Genomic DNA, 20,544 nt, shown 5'->3' on the forward strand with positions numbered 1-20,544 from the left:
GGTCTCTGTTTCTGTATCCTTGATATACAGGCATTCCAAGATGCATTTCAGTCCTGCATGAAATAACCTTGTTGTTATTTCTAAGGCTTTGAAATGCTTTTTCTTAAACCATATGTCTTAACTTGTTTAAGGATAGTGCTCCTTGAATTTAAGAGAAGCTATAGACATGTTTTGCTTTCTACATTGTTCTGTTGGCAACCATCCAGTTCGTTTGTCTGAATCATCAGTGGAACATTGAAAGGTTTGGTATATAGATCTCAAAGTCCACTTAATGAAGTTCCAGAAAATACTTATAAAAAGGGGGTAATATGTTATCATCATATCATTCTTGCTTCTCTACAGGTTTTTCTTGTACAGGCTATAACGCTCAAGTTCTGGTCTGCATGTTCTGTGCTTCACTTTAAGATGGAGAAACTATACCACTGACAATTATCCAAAATTAGTAGATTTCAAAATTCAATTCTTTATGAAAAGAAATGGTAAAGGGAATGTAGGAATATTTATGGCAACTTATAATTCAGTGGCTTTACAAGTGGGTTTTTTTCCCTTAATTTACTGAAGGTTCAGGGGCTGGGAGTATACTTAGTGTTTAAAAGCACTTCAAAGTAACTTCTTTTCAAAAAAGATTATGCTTTTGAAAACTGGCAAGTGTTGATATTGGTGACAGGTAAGAACTTAAAGGTATAGATCTGATATTGCAATTACTTTTTTAAGCTGTATGTATGTTGCATTTAATTACTGGCAGGGCTGACTTCTTGCTCCTTGACTACTTCTCTTACTTGTGTTGCTTAAATAAGGTCTTTTACCTCCCTATAACTGCATGTTAGAGGTAAAGCAGAAAAATTACAGGAAGCTTCCTTTATTTATAATTTGATTTAACTGAAGCCTGCTTAAAACCTTCGACTTGTCTGTCTCTGTCTTGAACCTATGCATTTCTGAAGAAGAGTGGAATCTTTATGCCAGCACCTCCTTTGTTTTCTGCAAAGTGGTTGGGTGCTGAGAGGGTCCATTAAATGGATTGCAGTTTATATAGCTTTTTATTACTATTGGCTTTTTATTACTACAAATTAATTTTTAAATGCATGGCATACACTTTCAATGCATGCAGTCTTTGGGTCTTGCTCTTCAGTTTTGGAATGGTAGTACATTTGGGTAAGAATTTAACTTAAAGATTACATTTTTTCAAGACTTTCTGCTGCTTTAAAGGTGGCTTAATATTCCTACACGCTAATTTCTGCTAAATCACTCATTAATTTTTGTCCTCACAATACTTGAGTAACAAATTTAACTGTGTGGATCCAAATGAAATTTTGTTTTTGACCCTTTAAGCTTAAAATAAGTGCTGCCTTTTATTTCCTAGTGTAACTGTGAAATACTATGGAAAAGCTTCTCATGCTGCTGCTTATCCTTGGGAAGGAGTAAATGCATTAGATGCTGCTGTTCTTGCATACAACAATCTATCAGTTTTAAGACAGCAAATGAAACCTACTTGGAGAGTTCACGGTGAGAGTTTCTTTAAAATTTATGTCAAGCAAGTCAAACTTTAGGTTAGTTAGACAAAAGACAGCAATGTTACACTAAGATAGTACAGTCATTTCAAATATTGAAATAACTATATTTGTTTCTAAAATACTTTTTTTAGGAACTCTTATAATAGCAGGGATGTTTAGAACTCATTGTTGAAATCAAATGAATAGGGTGGAAGTATGAATTAACATTACAAATGTTTTCTCCCAACATTGTATACTGCATGGGACAAATATATGTAAAGTTACACAAACAGCCGTGACTGAACAATAGCATGGTCTGACTTCTGCCATAACTTATCAGAAATCAAGATATGAATGGATGAAGAGTTTGTTTCTGTGCAACTACCTATAAAACTCTTTTCAAAACTGAAAACCTGGAAATAATTTTTTAGGGTGGAGTGATCAGCCAGAACAAGATCTAACTTTGGCAATAAAAGCCGTCTTGTGACAGGCGCAGGGGCCTAATTACTGGCTTGCAACAGTAGCTCTAATTTTCCAGCAGACCTGCGTGCATAGAGTAGATATCTCTAAACTAATGTTTAGCATCAGAATATTCTAGACTTTGGGTCAGTGAAGAATTTTTTTGGGGAGACCCCATTGTAAAAATGACCATGTCATTAAATTTGTTTCAAAGCAGAGTATTCCAAACAGGCTTGTTTTTCTTTCCCAACTTGAATGTAAAAAAACCTGCCAGCCTGGAAAGAAAATACCATGAACATCAGGATATTTTAGCCAAAGAAATTGTACCCATAATGAATTTAAACTAGCTAGGTAACTTAGTGTGGATGTGTGCGCTACGTTCCTCCAATAAGTTTGGTTTTGTCTTTTTGGTTTTTCCCCCCCTGTTACTTTAACAAGTACAGCATATCTTCAAACACATTCTTCTCTGCTTGCTTTCCATCTTCTCGTTGCATTCCATCTCCAGGTCTTCTAATCTAGATCTAAGAACTTAAGTTTTGAGGCTCTTTTCCATGTTCTGCAAACTAGTGGTTGCCATATCTTTGAAGACTGCAGAGGCATGACTTTTTCCAGGTCTTTCATGTTCAGAATCAGTATCTTTGTGCTTTGAGACTACAGGATTTTGCTTCTTGACAGCCTTACATTTTCAGGCTCCAGTGACACTAAACAACTAGTAGCATTCAGCAGGATTTTGCAAAGCACCTGAAACTTCAAATATGCTAGGATAGGGTGCTTTCCAAAAATGGTGGTATGACTGCAGGCTTACTTATTCCAAATATATGAATTAGCTGTGAAGTTCCTGGGGATTCTGACAGCAAGCCTGTCTCTGGTTTTAAGAACAAAAGAGAACCATAGTTGACAGGTGAAGTTTAATGCATTCCTGAGCAAGATATTCAACACTATAAGAAACTGTACTTTAACTATTAAATTACTTTATCAATAACTGGCTGCTTTCGTACTACATGTGAAAATGACATACTGGTATCCATTTGCTTGAAGAATGCTTTCTGGTCAAATATGACCCCCCCCCCCCCCCAACCCTGTGTAAAATCAGATTTTTATGAAACTTAAAATCAGTAGAAATATATTTCCAAAGAATGAAGAGGTAGATTGAGTGTGAGGATTCTAGTAAGTTTACATTCCCCTGCATTGCAGCAAATGCAGATTACTACCAAGGAGGAATCCAAATGTTACACCAGTGCAGAAGAATCTGAAAAATGACTAGACACTCATCTCTGTCCAAACTGGCAAAGCAAAATGGGAACACGTGGCATAAGTGGTAAAGTAATTTTTTTTTAATTCTTTTTTTTTTTTTAATCTGTCATTCTGGAAGAAGCCTGGTATAACCAGTTTGCCTGTAACTGTGAGGGAGGAACATGAAAAATGAGGGGATATCCTTGTTTAACTTCAGTTATGGAGAAGTGCTTGGCTACATTTTAGATCGAATACTTCTCTTCAACCTGATGAACTATTGTTGCATATAAGTTTGTTTAATTTATCATGTGCCACAGTGTTAGCAAGACTGTTTCACTGCTTTAAATGTCTGCAGTTGATGGCAGGAGAGAATTGTACATGCTAGTCCTGCTCTCTTATTTTATTTATTTATTTGGAAATCAGTTTGAATAACTCTGTCCAAAAGAATGCTGCAATACCAGCCTGAGAAGCCTTTTTCACATTATGCTTTTCTTATTCATGTAATTGCAAGAAATAAAAGAGAATGGGTTTAAATAGGATGTTTTCAGTGCTTACTAGCTTTTTTTCTCACACACAATGTGCACATTACACCCAAAATTGAGGTGCATGTATTAATTGGGGAAACCTGATTTTTTTTTCTTTTTTTTTTTTTTCCTTCCTGAATGAGATAGGCAGGAAACTGCTTTGATTCCTGTTCTGTGGTACAGCAGCTGTTGGATTACTACTTGGGCAGCTGAAGGAGTCAGTTGACTCAATGACCCATTGTTCTTTACTCCAGAGTTGTTAACTACTGTCTCTCCTCTTTAATGATCTTGATGTTCCACTAATCAACTAACCTTTCTTGAGGCAATTTTGTTTTCTGCTAGTTTCCCTTGATCTCTCTCCTCCTGTTTCACAGTGTTGGAGACTCTTTAGCTCTTCTCAAAATCATGGATCCACCCATGGAGACAAGTCTCTAGCAGCAGGTAGGGTTTCAGCTGTAGTTAAGCAGGAAAGGGAGGGTGAGGCAGCTGAAGAGTAGGTCTCTCCACTCTCTGCAGCCATAAATCTGGAAAAAAATCTTTTTTTCCCTTCATTCTGTCTTTCAAAAAACACAGTGTGCATTATATTCGGGGGCACAGTATATGCGAGAGAATATAGTATTTCCTTAGCTTATGTTTTAATGCTTTCAACTGGTTTGTTCATTTAGCTCTTGGATAAGCAGCTTCTTAAGGCTAAGAATATAAGGGTCCTTTATCTTCCTCAGCATTAACAGCTTGGCTTCTCTCTTTCAGGTGTAATAAAAAATGGTGGTGTGAAACCTAATATCATCCCTTCTTACTCTGAGCTAGAATTTTACTTGCGTGCCCCTTCTATGACGGAGCTCACTGTTTTGACAGAGAAAGCTGAAAACTGTTTCAAAGCTGCAGCGCTGGCCACAGGATGTAAAGTAAGCATTTCTTAGAGCTTGATTTAATATTTTTTATTACACTGAAAGATTAGTTAGGATATTAAGTTCCCCTTCATAAGATTTTGTGATACATGGTTTGAAACAAACCTAAACTTACTATTTCATCAACTCAGAAAGAAGAGAATATACTATGCCCTTTTTCTAAAGCCTTGATTAAAGGCAATCTGCCTTTTCTTTCCCAAACAGCTGGAGTTTTAGGTGAAGTCAGATTACACATTTTAAATCGGCAGCTCCCAGTCTTTCAGGATTTGTGACCTCGTTTCCTGTATACATCTATCTTTTTCTGTTGAATTTCTCTGAGTCTTGCAAGTGATCTGACCTACTTTTGATACAATCTCTGCTTTGGGAAATTGCTGCAGTACATGTTAAGGTTGTTGTTTGGGCAGTTTTAAATGATTAAGTGAGACTAAATGACTTTCAGCCCTGCTTGGTAGTATTTATTTTGGATTTGTGGAGGTGATCTTAGGAGGAGGAGGAAGTCCGCTGCTCAGTAAAGATGCTCTCTGGCTAAATACAGACGGTCAAAAACCACTAGGCTGAATCAATTCAATCTTTGCAGGTTAGTCAAAGCAACATAGATTTAATCGGTAAGCAAGTGAACAGACATTCACTTGTGATTCTGGAAATGCAGCCACATGCCTGCAGTGGCCCAGGCCAGAAGCTGGAGGGCACTAGAGCATGCCTCTCTGCTTGGCTGGAGCAGACAGCTTGGGCCAAGGCTAGCCTGCCTACCATGCAAGAGGGAGTTTGCAGGGCAGGTGCAAAGCATCCTGGTATGCTGGGGGACAGTAAATTAGCTTGAATCTGAAGGGGATCTAGAATAGAACGGATTTAGGCTAAATCAGTTTACTGTACTGCGGGGCTGGGAGTAAGCGGGCGTGGGGCATCCAGATGGGAGTGCAGGGCCAGCATCAGCAGGGCCCAGAACAAGGCAGTAGGAGTGTGGGGTCCTGGCTGATGGGGGCTCTATGGAGCCGGGCTGGCTCCCCTCTCTTCGGGCTGGCACAGCCCATCCTGGTTCCATAGACCAGGGGTTCCCAACCACCGGGTCGTGGGTTCTGCTGCCAGTAGTCGCATACAGGCAGCAGGGCAGCCCTGGGAGGGAGGCAACTGGCTCTGTGCGCCCCATCCTGCTCCCGCCGCCATGGCCGCTCCTGGTAAGGTGCAGCAGGTACTGGGGCGTGCGCTGCCTGGGAGCAGGGGGTTGTGGACAGGGAAATGCCAGGGGTGAAAGACAAGGAGGTGCGTCTGCTGCTTGCTCCTAGCAGAGACCCTTCTTCCTGAGCAGCCCCAGCTGGGTCCCCCTGGGCCACCACCTGTGCAGCCCCCACCCTGTAAAAATTAAATTTAAACATATAAAGTAAATTTAAATCTGTAAATTTTATGTAGTTTGCAGGTCCACAGTATAAAAAGGTTGGGAACCTGCCATAGGCCCCTGCCAGCCTGCACCCCATGCTCCTACTGCCCTACTCTGGGCCCTGCCAGGTCCCACACACCTGCTTGCCCACTCACTTCCAGTCCCCCACTGCTCCCACAGCTGCTTTCCCCACTTTCCTGTCTGCCCACCAGCTGCTCTGCACCTCATGGCTCCCATACCCACAATACCATACCCCCACATACACATCCACCCACCCACAGCTCCCCACAACCCCCCCCTCCCCTCAACATCCCTGCATACCCCACACAATATATGAGCAAGATTGTATTTTGAGTTAGAATGTAATCATTTCTACATATTTATGGCACAAACGCGCACAAATCGGGACAAAAAATATTTTTTTTAATTAAAATTTATTATGGGTGTTTGATTTCTAGTATACAATTAGTTTTCCCCCTAAAATGGCAAACACTCTTCCCAGAAGAAGTACTTCCAGGGGCAAGGGGAGGGACTTCCTGTGGCAAAGTTCAGAGGCAAAGGAGGTGGGACTTCTGGTCCCAAGATGGTAGCCAGGGGGCGGGGCACCTGTCAAGGGGCAGGGCTACCTGTGCAGCCCTTGACAGCTTGCCAAAACTCGGTAAGCAGCTCTTTGCTTGAAATAATTGCCCGCCCCTGTTCTACAAGGATTCACACTTCTGAGACTTGAGTCTGTGGTGGGAATTGGCAAGACTTTTAGCTTTGTTCTTGTTTTAAGTTTTGGGGATTTTTTGACCAACAATAGTATTAATGAACTGTATGCAGAAGTAGAAAAGACTTTGTCATTTTTCTTAAAGGAAATCATGACATATCACTAGTAGTTTTTCTCATGATCTCCATATAAGTATAACATGTAAAATGTATCATGGACTGATTTGTTCAGATTATTTAGGTGTGTAGTTAAACTGGATCTAACAAATGAAATCTTACATGTTATGTAATATTTTTTTCTTGGTTAGGTGGAAATAAAAGGTGATGGACATGATTACTATAATGTGCTTCCCAACAAGACTCTGCAGAAAATTTACAGAGAAAATGGAAAAAAGCTTGGAATGGAATTTATTTCAGAAGAATCTATTTTCAATGGCTTGTCAGGTAACAATGGAAATCTTTGTATTTTTCTGTTGCTTAGATCCCTCCAAGTTGGTTTTGGCCATTAACTTAATTTCAGACCTTGACCAAGAACTTTTTCTTAGCTACATAAGTTCACCATTTTCTATTGAGAACGAAGTGAAGACTGCTTTGGTTATTAAAAAAAGTCAAATGAGTAAACCAAATCAGTCACCCCAAAAGGGCCATATTGCTAATATGTGCTTTCATGTTGATCACTTCAAATGTTTATATAGGGGCATCTCTTATTTCTGATGAAATAGAAAACAGTTACTTCTGGAACCTCTCGGCTTTAACCTTGGTCAGTAATGGAGCCATCTACTAAAATTCCCTATCGTGGACTACACTTTTTTCAGGGGAAGCTCCTGCCTTGGGACTCATCAAAAAGAAGCCTTATTGGGGCTCCCTCTCCTAAAGGACTACCTGTAGCCAGCCCTTTCATGGCTTCACAAGGAAAAAGCCTCTGCCTTTGAGATCCTGGCTTCCCCAGTGATCCATAGCACCTCCACCTCAGAAAGCACCTTTTTTCATCAGACTCTAGGACAGGTGTGTTTTCTTCTTCAAAAATGGGGCTGGGTCAGTGCTGACATCCCAAACAGCAGAGCAGACTGGTCAGCTCCAAACCAAACAGTCTGTATTGCGCACCTTTCTTTGGACTCCACTCTGCACTCCTTGGGACTACTCCTTTTTCTCTCCAGCTTTCTGTCTTCTCTGGGACTAGCTCTGTCAGAGCCTTACCTCTTCTCCTGTTGAAAAACTATAATAGTAACCCAGGGACTAACAATCATCCAGTCAAATCAAGCAATCACATAAAAACCAATCGGGAGTAGTTTGTGGCTGCCTGTTAAATCCAGACTAGAATATCCCCCTAGTGAAAACGGCATCTAGATATCCTACTTATGCAACTGTTTACATCAATGCATGTTCACACTTGGTCCCCCATAGTGTCCTGGCTCGAACTCAGCCCACTTCCCTCTCTCATGGCATTCCTTCCCTCCAGTTGCTGGTGCATCAGTCTTCCTTGCATCCTACCTTTTTGCCAGGTTGGTTCCTTCAGAGCTAAGTCTGTAGCTCTTCCATTGTCATTGCCAGGCTCCTAATGGAAATTTAGAGAAATTGGTCTCAAACTTAGACTTCATGGCCTGGTTGTTCTTAGCTACGGAATATCTTGTCACCTCTTTTAAGGCTCCTGGTAAGCTTTGTGTGGTTTGAATCTGTTTAGGATTTTATTTTTTCTCAATTAAGGAAGAAGAAAGGTAACTTAGTGCTATAGAACAGAAAAGTCGTTAACAGATGCATGCACTTGTTACTACCTTCACCCTGGTGTTTAGCATTGTGAGGTTTATAGTTGTGAGTTCAGGCAGTTAAGCATTGTGAAGAATGCTTCCAGTCCTTCAAAGTTTCCTCCATCCCAGTTTTAAAGGGTAAAAGAAATTCTTATATATGAACCTCAATTGGGTTTGACTGGGTACCATTGTCCTTGGCTTATTTCTTATGCCCCCCGTGACAGTTCTGCTACAAGATCCTGTTCATGCATTTCAAAGTCAACAATTTTAATTATGTATACTTGCTGCCCCAGCATTTGAGGCAATGACACAGGGTGGGCAAAATATGGCCTGCAAGCAGGCACCCGCCATGTAATTATATCCTACCCTGCCAGTGGCTGCCCTTGCTGTACTATTTTTGGGGCCACATGTCACCTGCTCCCACCTCCGGCAGTGCATGCCAGCCCCGGCCAGCAGGCACAGCTTCTGGGCAAGACTGCTGCTGATATTGCTGCAGCCACTCTGGGAACTTCTGGGCTCTCCCAGTAACTCTTCTTCCTGTCCCCGCTGCAGTGCTCTGGCCAGCAGGTAGGGATGGGAAGCTGCAGTGTTGAGGGGAGTAGGGTGGGCTCTGCCTGCAGCTTGCTTTGGGTCCTGCTCATGCATAGTTGGGTGGGGAAGTGTGGATGGAGGGAGGGTGTGAAGGAGCTTGGCTGCTCACAGAAACAGATGGGCACGGGACAGGCAGGTGAGGTGAGAGCAGCAGCAGGAGCCATTGTGCACTTGGCATAGTCTCACTGGGCAGGCACGTGGGATGTAAGCAGCAGCAGAAGCCAGCACAGACTTGGCTGCAGCCCCACTGGGTGGTGCTCGCATGTGGCTGCTGATACCCACTGCCTTGCTGTCCCACAGGCAGTTGCACTTGTGGCTTTGTGGGCTGCTGACAGGCCTCACGCCCAGCCAGTCGCGCACTGCCCATCAGCAGCCTGTGGAGCTGCACATACAACCCGCCTTAGGAGAGTGGTGTGTGGTGGAGGCTGCTGTGTGCCGCCCCCCCCCCCCGTCCCCCCCCGCCCAATGCACACAGTTTGGCAGTGCCTGTGCAGCCTGCAGAGGGGTGCTGCTGCCCTTGCCCCTCCCTCCCCCCCTCCCCCCCCCCGGCCCCGCTTCTGGTGGGAGAAACATACTCCACACCCCCTGCCGTCATTGAGACCCTTGTGGTGGCCAATCAGGAGAGCGAGCTAGGGTGGGGGTGGGAAAGCACTGCGGTGTGCTGTGGGGCCAGTGGCACCTGGCACGCCCCTCCTGCTTCCCCAGGTGAGAAGCAGGCATGCTGAGGGAGGCACCGCTGCCGTAGTCCAGGGCGTGCTCTGTCCCTGCCTGCCCGCCCACCTGCATGTACCCCTGAAGACCTTTCTAAGTACCCCTGGGGGTACATGTACTGTTTGTACCACTGTCCACCAGATAGTGCTTAGGGATCGTTAAAGTGCGGTTAACCTTTAAATGGAATGTGAAATACAAACACAGAACTCAAGTGTCCCAAAATCAAAGTCTAGCTTTATTACTACAACAAGTATTATCTTAGTAGTTTCTATATTCGGAGAGAGAAAAACACTTAGTACAATGAATGATCTCATGCAATCCCAGGTGTTACTTTGCTTCACAGAAAAGACAGCCACTCAGTTCCTGAAGCAAAGGGTGTGTCGTTGACTGTGACGATCCAGGCAGGTGTTGAAAGCTGGATTCATGATGAAAATGATGATGACGATGGCACACTTAACTTTCTTGCTCCCCCCTTTTATGCTCTTCTTTAACTTGACTCCTTTGATGCCTTGCTTTCGGCTTGGTCTCTCTGCAGTCAGCATATTGTCCATATTTTATCTTGTCAGCATATGTCTTTGTTCAACAGACCCATTACAAGCATGCCTCTTAATTTGGCCTTTTTCCAGTGTCTTACTTTAAGCGTTGTCCATTAGTCTTCTTTATCACTTTTCATTAACATATCCAATCATTTCATCCCTCTGATTCAGCTGGTTAGTGCCAAGTTCAGTTAATTTGAGCCAGTAACAAAACCTAGTACCTTTTTGTATTAGAAAAAACTTCTCACAGTGATAGAAAAAGGAAAGAAACATCATGTGAGCAAACTCAAGGCCATAAGCTGCTTGCAAGAAACAAGGCCAGCTGATATTGCAAACACCAGCAAAAAGAAAACTAAACAATACTGTTATTCACCACTCTATAAACAGGTGCAACTTCAAAGCATAAAATATGCCAGGCCACCCTAATAGGTACCCCTGTTTGACAATCTCTGATTTAACATATTGAGTGACTTTTCAGAAAACTGTGTTATCTGGTTATAAACCTGATTGCAATCAGCAGCAAGAAAAAATGTCCATAGTTTTGCTTCAAAGCAGGGGAAAAATAGGTACGCTTTCTAATGCAACAGGCAGGAGTGTTTTTCCAGCATTGGGCTGGAATGACTCAGCTCAGGTGTGATGCAGGCTGGCACTAGGACCTGGTGGCTGGGTTCAGGCTAGAGCCAATGGCTTTTTTGGGCTAGATCCTGCCTGTGGGCTGCAGGTTGCCAGTCCCTGCTCTAAATTGTTTCTAATCAGATGGAGCAAAAATACTTTTGTTTCCAGCAGTTCATGCTTTATTTTTCTGGTCACTTAAAAAAAAACAAAAAACCCAAACCCTCCCTCCCTCCCTCCCTCCCTTCCCCCCCCCCCCAAAAAAAAAACCCCCCAAAAAACCCAGCTAGGACTGGGATTCTATTAATCTGGTTTAGGGTAGGCAATACTGTAATACAGCCCTTCTGGAGCTTTTTTTTTCTCTTTCCAGATCCTGGAACTGTTGAAGTAGGCTGACAGTTCAGACTATTGGATAAGTTTCAGGTTCAGTATAAGGGTTCTGACAACACTGAGTTTTCTTGAATCTGCTAAATTTGTGTGTGAAAAGTTTTTGTTAGAGTAAGAAGAGTATTTTTTGTTCTTCGTTTTGACTATAGCAAGTTATTTGCTTCACCTCAAATATTGACCTCATAGGGTGCAGACAGGAAGCACAGCTGACTTCTGTAACTCAGATTTATGCAAAATGTTCTGAGTTACAATGTTACATCAGACCAAACAGAAGTTCACTCTTGGTTCCAGGGGTGAAGGGAATGGGGCTGGGGCTGGAAGCCTACAGCCAGGTTCCCATAGCAGCGGCCAGTGCTCACTGTTTTCAGAATGGGAGGGGCAAAAGGTAGTGGAAGGAGCTCATTCTTGGGGCTCCCCAGACAGTGCTGAAGGGTGGGGTGGGTGAATTGGAGGCCCCCCTACCTTGGGGGAGCTCTAATACACCCACCCCATTCTCCAAGGGGCTGTAACTTCTCTCCCTGCCCCCTCCCCCCCCTTCCCTTCCCTCCTCCCATTCTGAAAAGTGACAGGCTGGGGGTTCTGCAGATACAAGTTAAAAAAGACACCGTTTAAAATGTTTTTACCTGATACCTTATACAGTGAGGGGTCAGATTTACACTCGATTGCCCGTTTTTAAAGCTATTTGCAGCCGTGCACTTGTTTGTTCACAGATAAACTACTTTCTGTGGCCACATCAGGCAAAAATAGTCACTTCTGTTTGCAGCTAAAAATGTGAGATGCAGATTCTGTTAAGTTTGTCTTGATAATCTCAATATTTTGTCTTTGGAAAATTGTAGTTTTCAGTCAATTTAGCGCTAAGGCTGGAAGGACTTTCTTCCAATCAAAGAACTTCATTTTCGTATGTAATCTCATTTTGTACCTCAGAGCTATTTATAGTATGTGGGAGACAGGTTTTCCAACTCGAGTCAGACTTATGAGACGTGAGATGAAATTTGTTGTGGGTGGTCTCTTTCATAAGGAAAATGTTCATCTCTGCTTTCGATTCTATATTTGTTCATATAGTATCTGTTTCCCATTTAAAAAATTGGGAAGGGTATTGACTATTTTTTCTCACTACTCTTCCCAAAACAACATAACTATTGAGGAAATCTGCTCTATCAGAATCTCAAGTAGAAGTGATATTTGTAGTGAACAGTATTCAGAGGGTGCATCTACATGTGCAAGTAATGTGTCTGAATTTTCTGTGCAGAAAATTCAAGCACATTAAACTGCTCCTGGGTATGTGTCCGAACATGTGCCCACTTTGGGAGCACTGAGGGCAGCCCTGGGCTAGCAGAGGGCATGGGGGAGGGGGACTCAGGCCTGGGCTCCAGGGGCAGGGGAAGGGGCTGGGGACATCTTCCCACCTGCCCCACAGAGCAGCTCCAAGCCGCACGGAGCTGCTCCAGGGAGCAGGCAGGGAGCTGTCCCCAGCTCCCTGCCTGCCCCCCAGAGCTTGGGGCTAGCCTTTGGGCCCATGCTGCCTGGCCTGACTTGGAGCAATTTGTTTCTGCTCAGCGTCTGTGTGTGTGCTTCAGCACATGAGTTCAGTGGGCCATCTTGTAGTACCTGTATCTACTGGTATTAGAAAACAGCTCATTAGATTAATGTATTTTGCAGTAATTGCTGTGCACATGTAGATGGTGATGCTTTATTGTGCGTTAGATTAGTCTTATGCATAATAAAGCATGTCTTGCAGACACCCAGAAAGTAAAAAAAAAACAAACCCAACCTATTTCTTCATAGATCTTGGGTGATCAGTTTGAAAGGAATGCTGTAAGCACCTGTCTAAATCAGTGATTCTCAATCTTTTTATACTCCAGGCAGCCCAGGGAAAATATTGGCTCTTGCTTTTCACTTTGGAAGAATAGTAGAGCAGTTCTTCTATTGCAAAGAACTGAAGAAAAACCCAACCTATAGTGTCAAAAACATTTAAACCTGTTGTGGTCCATCTTGCAAATCATGTATAGGTGTTTGCACACCTAATGCTGCTAATATTTCATAGCATTCTGTGGCACCCTTAAAAGGATCTCCCATCCCCTCATTGCCATGGCATCCTAGTTGAGAATCACTGGTCTATATGGTTCATACTGTGCTTTGTAGGGGTGCACTGATTTAAAAAAAAAAAAAAAATTCTTGGCTGATACTGATGGCTGATTATTAGCCAGCCATATCAGCTGATACTGATCCAATAGCTGATTTTTCAGGAATGCAGCATGGTGGCTTGGAAAGCAGTGTCTGGCTGGTAAGTCTGTTGGGGGAAGCGACAGAAGAGAGAGACGGTGTTGGGGGGTGGGGTGGGGCAGATCGAGGCCCCCACAGTGAGGGAGGGAGAGGGGCAGGAGCAGGCATTGCCCAGCTAGGGCAGTGAATGTGACCTGGTGAGTGGGACAGCCATGGGCTCCCTGCCATTGCACAAATCCCTGGAGGAGGCATAGGGGGCTTGTGCCCCCCAAATTTGTGCATGGGGCAAGGGCAGGTTGCCCGCTCTGGGCCAGGGGCTATGCCAGCCTCTTCGTGGTGGGGGTGGGGCTGGGCCAGGCCTGTGCTTGGGGTGGGCGGGAGTGGCACTGGGAGGGGTGGCTATAGGGAATTTTGACATAGCTAAAACCCACCCTGTAGCCACCCCTCCCAGCGCCACCCTGAGTGCACCCCTGCCTTGAAGAGTCTGGCACAGCCCCTGGCCCTGAGCCTTTAGTGGGCAGCCCACCCTTGTCTTGTGCACAAATTTGGGCGGCACATGCCCCCCCATGCTTTCCCTGGGAGTGTGTGGAATGGTGGGGAGCTGCACCCTTCACCGCCCCTCTGACCCACCTATGGCTCCATCCTGCTCCCGGGGTTGCATTCACCACCCTAGCTAGGCAGCCCCTGCCCTGTTCCCTCCCTTACCGTGGGGGCCTCAATCTGTACCCTCTGACTTACCAGTGAGATGCTGCTTTCCAAGCTTCTTGGCTGCATTCCTGGCCACTTGCATGCTGCGACTGCGCACATGCATGTGGCATTTATTGGTGACATTATTGGCTACACCAGCCAAAAAAAGCAGATTGCCAATAATGTTAATTTTCTTTTTATCGGTGCCTATCTGATATGGACTGATATATCGGTGCATCTCTAGTGCTCTAAAATGCTGCAGTTTAGCTAGTGTTAATACCTAGGCCCTTAAGGCTTACTCAGCCTGGCTAAAAAAGCACTGATGGTGTTTTTAATGTTTCCAGGATAAGAATCTTCAAGGCTGCTGTCAGATATCATACACCTTTGTTTACAAAGCATTTGTATCTTATGACATCTATATGTGAGCTAACTTTTATAAGGATAGTTCTGTGATCTGTTTCATTAGAACTCTTCAACTTTACTTTGACTCACCCTGCTTGATTTATTTGCCCTGTTTGGTTAGACTTGTACAAGTACAAATAATTAAAGCCACACCTAAAGAAATTGTTGCACATCTCATCATGCAGTTCTTGAAGAATTCTACTCGATCCATTTATATACAAGCAAGGTGTTCAGCTGGCACTGCTGAACTTTGGAAGTCTTTCAGAAAGTGGTAACCATTAGGTCTGTATGAGTGCCTTCTTGAGAGAGGCTGTAAAATTTTGAAGTGGCTCCAACTGTCTCAAATTCTATCAATAGCTCCAGGGTCTTGCTGCTATGGCTGGAATGGAGCACTATGCACCTTTTGATAATCTTTGCACCAATGGTCTCTGCAAGGAAGCCTGCATATAGTCCTACTGTTAGATGTTTCAAAGTGCAAAAACAACACATTTAAACTGTCGTGACCCAAAGGTCTGATTTTTTTTTGTGTGTGTGTGCTTCAGCACTAAGAATTATCCTCGTGGGTTTGCAACTTCATTGCACGGAGGAGTTCTGCTGTGCAGAGAACCCGCGTGCAAAGGAGTGTTCCTGCCACTTTGCAGCGATCTTTGCAGGGTGCATTTCCCTTTGCAACACAGAAATGCACAGTGCAAAGATTTCCCGCTAGTCGTATGCAAATTTGTGCCCCGCAGTTGGCTAGTGCTAAATTATTCACGCGTGGCGGCTAGCGATTGGCCTGCTAGCCGTATAAGAGGCTTGAGCAGTTTCCGCCCAAGCTGAAGAGGACTCCGCATCCATCTCGTGGGGACTCTGGGTGTGCACGGCAGGGTAATAGAAACCTTGTGTGTTGCTCAGAGGAGTTTGGCGGCTTGATCCACCGCCCACCTCTTCCCGTCTTCTAACGGAGCCTACTATAAGACGTAACGACGAGTTTAATGCGCGCTTGTCCTGGACATCCGGAGTTTGTCTGCATGGAGCCTAGCAAGCTCCACGTGATTGTTCGTGTTCTGTCTGCGTGGAGCCTTGCAACCTCCACGTGTGTTCGTGTTTCCTGTTGTAACCGCAACTCAAGCAAGTTCTCAGCTTACACCACGACCATCTCGGTGTAAGTAAAACAATCTTAAAATCAACTGTTACGTGTCTGTACCTAATTCTAGCTCGGCGACCTCCCTCTTCGATCCGGCCTGCCCGGGCTGCTGGCCACAGCCCGCGTGCAGAGCGACGAAAAGGGCCCGGGGTCAGACCCGGCCCACACATAAACCACTAAATGGAAGGAGATATGAGGCATCTTGAAGCATTTAGTTCACTGCACATACATGATCAGTTAGCTACTCCTCACCATTGCACCTATTTGAAAAAAAATTGCTCTATAGTTGAGGAGCTTGTCTACATGTACTGCCACTCTGAAATAGCAGACTTCGCCAAATACATACATTGACTCTGCTTTGTAAGCAATATGCATATATTTACTGAGATTTGCAGGTTTTTATATGAACATAATATCTTAGGTTGTTGGGGGGGTTTTAACATCAAAGCTCTTATTTGTTTCGTAAGATGTACATTAGAGCACTTGTTCATTGAGCAGCTTTCTCTCTCCCTAGGTTCCACTGATTTTGGAAATGTCTCATTTGTTGTTCCTGGAATTCATCCTTATTTTTATATTGGCTCAGATGCATTAAATCATACTGAGCAGTTTACTGAAGCTGCAGGTAAGAGCTTTTTGAAACACAAAGAGCTATAAATGCATAGATGTTTTCTAAAAATTCAGGTTTAGAAGAGGAACTGCTGACAGTGAGGAACAGTGACATTCTAGTATTAACATGTTGCATACATCTTAAGGAATATGACATCTTGACACTTGCCTTATGTACAAATGATGATCCAGTATTATATTAGCTATTATAAGATGGGAAGGGTACACATGGGAAGCTGGCAGTAGGCACTTAGAATTGCTCAGTAAGGCCAGTTCCCTCTAACCATTATGAATTGATAGTTGATTATGAGCCGTATTTGAATTGCAGCACTTCTTTCTGGCCCTGGGTTTCTCTCCCAGTTAAGCCATATCCCTTTCTAGTCAGGTGCTCTCCTGTGTGCTGACAGTTCCTCCCAGAGCCTTCTTCCTTCTTAAAATAACAGGCATGCCCAGCAGCTCTTACAGGTGGGTCTTTATGCATAGCAAGGAGGAGCTGTGGAACTGTTACACAGGGCTTGTGTGACCGGTTTCCAGAAGTTGCTATATAGGGTAAAAGTGCATTATGATTGGGCTTGGCGTAAGTGGGTAAAGTTAAGTTTACTGCATAAGGTGGTGTTGAATATTCTGGTCTGATTTCACCTGTGCACCACATTTTGGAAAAACAAGGCATCGAAGAGTGGCTTTAATTCTTGTTAATTAAGTTTTGGGGTGTTTAATTACTTCAGAGATGTTCGCTCTTTGCTATAGAGTTTTTAACTCTTGGAGAGTTTTTAACTCTCGGAGACCATAAAAGCTAAAGAGACGATAGTCATGGGGGACCTAAACTACCCGGACGTCTGCTGGGAGACGCAGACAGCAAGGTCCCATCGCTCACGCAGGTTTCTAACCTGTGTACAGGACCTCCACCTGACACAGGAGGTGCATGGTCCCACTAGGGGGAATGCTATACTGGATCTGGTATTGGCAACAGGAGATGACATGATAGGGGACCTCCAGATTGGTAGCCATTTGGGAGACAGTGATCACCTAATAATAGAATTCAACATAAGATGTCTAGTGGGTAAGGTAACTAGTAGGGTGAAAGTGCTAGACTTTAGGAAAGCTGATCTCAATGCACTCAGGCGATTAGTCAAGGACGCACTGCAGAGTAGGAGTTTTGAAGGGATGGGAGCCCAAGAAGGGTGGCTGTGCCTTAAGGAAACGATCCTTCGGGCACAAAGCAAGACGATCCCCGAGCAAGGCAAAAGAGGGAAAGGGGCCAGGAGGCTTCCATGGCTGACCAGAGAAATCCAGGGCAGCCTAAGGGCCAAAAGGGGAGTACATAAAAAGTGGAAACTAGGTGAGATCACTAAAGATGAATATACCTCCTCTGCTCGTGCTTGTAGGGAGGCAGTTAGATGGGCCAAAGCTACCATGGAGCTGAGGATGGCAACCCAAGTAAAAGACAACAAGAAACTGTTTTTTAGATATATAGGGAGTAAAAGGAAGGCCCAGGGAGGAATAGGACCCCTGCTAAATGGGCAGAAACAATTGGTGACAGACGGGGGACAAGGCTGAACTCCTCAACGAGTTCTTTGCCTCAGTGTTCCTAAGTGAGGGACACGACAAGTCTCTCACTGGGGTTGTAGAGAGGCAGCAGCAAGGCGCCAGACTTCCATACGTAGATCCTGAGGTGGTGCAGAGTCACTTGGAAGAACTGGATGCCTTTAAGTCGGCAGGCCCAGATGAGCTCCATCCGAGGGTGCTGAAGGCACTGGCCGACATCATTGCAGAGCCACTGGCAGGAATATTCGAACACTCATGGCGCACGGGCCAAGTCCCGGAGGACTGGAAAAGGGCTAACGTGGTCCCCATTTTCAAAAAGGGGAGGAAGGAGGACCCGGGCAACTATAGGCCGGTCAGTCTCACCTCCATCCTTGGTAAAGTCTTTGAAAAAATTATCAAGGCTCACATTTGTGAGAGCCCGGCAGGACAAATTATGCTGAGGGGAAACCAGCACGGGTTTGTGGCGGGCAGATCGTGCCTGACCAATCTAGTCTCTTTCTATGACCAGGTTACGAAACGCCAGGACACAGGAAGAGGGGTGGATGTCGTATACTTAGACTTCAGGAAGGCCTTCGATATGGTATCCCACCCCATACTGGTGAACAAGTTAAGAGGCTGTGACGTGGATGACTACACAGTCCGGTGGGTGGCGAATTGGCTAGAGGGCCGCACCCAGAGAGTCGTGGTGGATGGGTTGGTCTCGACCTGGAAGGGTGTGGGCAGTGGGGTCCCGCAGGGCTCGGTCCTTGGACCGATACTCACTAATGTCTTCATCAGTGACTTGGACGAGGGAGTGAAATGTACTCTGTCCAAGTTTGCAGATGACACAAAGCTATGGGGAGAAGTGGACACGCCGGAGGGCAGGGAACACCTGCAGGCAGACCTGGATAGGTTGGACAAGTGGGCAGAAAACAACAGGATGCAGTTCAACAAGGAGAAATGCAAAGTGCTGCACCTAGGGAGGAAAAATGTCCAGCACACCTACAGCCTAGGGAATGACCTGCTGGGTGGCACAGAGGTGGAAAGGGATCTTGGAGTTCTAGTGGACTCCAAGATGAACACGAGCCGGCAGTGTGACGAAGCCATCAGAAAAGCCAATGGCACTTTATCGTGCATCAGCAGATGCATGACGAATAGGTCCAAGCAGGTGATACTTCCCCTCTATCGGGCGCTGGTCAGACCGCAGTTGGAGTACTGCGTGCAATTCTGGGCGCCACACTTCAAGAAGGATGCGGATAACCTGGAGAGGGTCCAGAGAAGGGCAGCTCATATGGTCAAGGGCCTGCAGACCAAGCCCTATGAGGAGAGACTAGAGAAACTGGACCTTTTCAGCCTCCGCAAGAGAAGGTTGAGAGGCGACCTTGTGGCTGCCTTTAAGTTCATCACAGGGGCACAGAAGGGAATTGGTGAGTATTTATTCACCAAGGCGCCCCCGGGGGTTACAAGAAACAATGGCCACAAGCTAGCAGAGAGCAGATTTAGATTGGACATTAGGAAGAACTTCTTCACAGTTCGAGTGGCCAAGGTCTGGAACGGGCTCCCAAGGGAGGTGGTGCTCTCCCCTACCCTGGGGGTCTTCAAGAGGAGGTTAGATGAGTATCTAGCTGGGGTCATCTAGACCCAGCACTCTTTCCTGATTATGCAGGGGGTTGGACTCGATGATCTATTGAGGTCCCTTCCGACCCTAACATCTATGAATAATTTGAAGCTTCTGTAGTGCGCAGGTTTGTTATTACCCTGAAATAAAATAGTTTTCTGATAGCATACTGTTAGGTTTACAATAATTTGGATTATTAAGAAATATTAGCTTTACAGCTGAATACAAGGCATGACCTGTGGCCTAGCAATAAGGCAGAATGATAGCTAGGCCTTTGCTTGTGTCATGTAATCATTTTAACTGTACCAAGCATTTTCTGAGTTAAAAAGTGAATCTGTGTCTGTGCTAAAAAAATCAGCTACAGCAAAAAATAAGATAAGACAGAGAAACCATTGTTCTGAGCATACTAGTTGCGTCCTTGAGAAGTATCTACTACTGTGTAAGGTTTTGCTAATGTTACTGTTACTTAACTTTTAGCTTTTAAAAGTGCTAGTTCAGCTTAATAGAAATATGCTGTTACAAAGATTTATAGAGCACCGCCCCAAGTATTGCTTTTTGTTAACCATATAGTCTTGCTTTGTTGTAAGAAGTATAAAAGATCGCCTCACCCTTTTGGGGGGGGGGGGAGCCATTTTGCCTTTTGCTGGCTTTATGGTCTTTGCTCGAGCAAATAAACAGCTGTCTTTCTTTACCCGCGTTGTCTGTCAATCAAATTACAGCTAGACAACGGACCTTAGGGAGGTTTCTCCCATCACAATTTGGCGACCCAGATGGGACCCGTCTAGCTTGGCGCCTTTGGAGACCTCCATCCCCCGACACCCCAGCGCGCACCAGGTGAGTTCACCTATTGGGTTAGTCTCGGGAGGTGGACGGTCCCCTCAGGACCAATAAGGCGGGATCCTCAAGTTGGGTAAAGGAACAGTACCAGCGAGTACCTCAGGTCAGGTATGTTTTTGGTTTCTTTCTGGTTTTACCTCTAGAGGTCTCTGGAAGCAGTCTTTGAGGGTATCTGTCTGCTGATTTAAACGCTGATAGAGCCAGCAGCCTAGCCCAAAGGCGAAAGACACGGATATAAGGTA

At 44.8% G+C, this 20,544-nt stretch overlaps 1 protein-coding gene across 5 annotated transcripts in view; it reads left to right on the forward strand.

Moving 5' to 3' along the window:
• Positions 1-20,544, forward strand: part of PM20D2 (peptidase M20 domain containing 2) — a 35,027-nt gene that overhangs the window by 3,965 nt on the left and 10,518 nt on the right. The window contains exons 3-7 of one of the 5 annotated variants that reach the window (XR_009463771.1): positions 1,361-1,503; positions 4,457-4,611; positions 7,006-7,141; positions 7,513-7,702; positions 16,232-16,314. Coding sequence is in view for 4 of the 5 variants with exons in the window: in XM_059731953.1 (XP_059587936.1) it covers positions 1,361-1,503; positions 4,457-4,611; positions 7,006-7,141; positions 16,232-16,339; positions 20,185-20,299 (657 nt within the window). In the remaining variant the exon portion in view is untranslated. Of the gene's footprint in view, positions 1-1,360; positions 1,504-4,456; positions 4,612-7,005; positions 7,142-7,512; positions 7,703-16,231; positions 16,340-18,376; positions 18,511-20,184; positions 20,300-20,544 lie in introns of those variants that run through there. The other 4 variants (XM_059731964.1, XM_059731953.1, XM_014600548.3 and 1 more) reach the window with 4 other exon arrangements.

The sequence above is a fragment of the Alligator mississippiensis genome, chromosome 1 (assembly GCF_030867095.1).
Source record: "Alligator mississippiensis isolate rAllMis1 chromosome 1, rAllMis1, whole genome shotgun sequence".
In the NCBI taxonomy this organism is placed as follows: domain Eukaryota; kingdom Metazoa; phylum Chordata; order Crocodylia; family Alligatoridae; genus Alligator; species Alligator mississippiensis.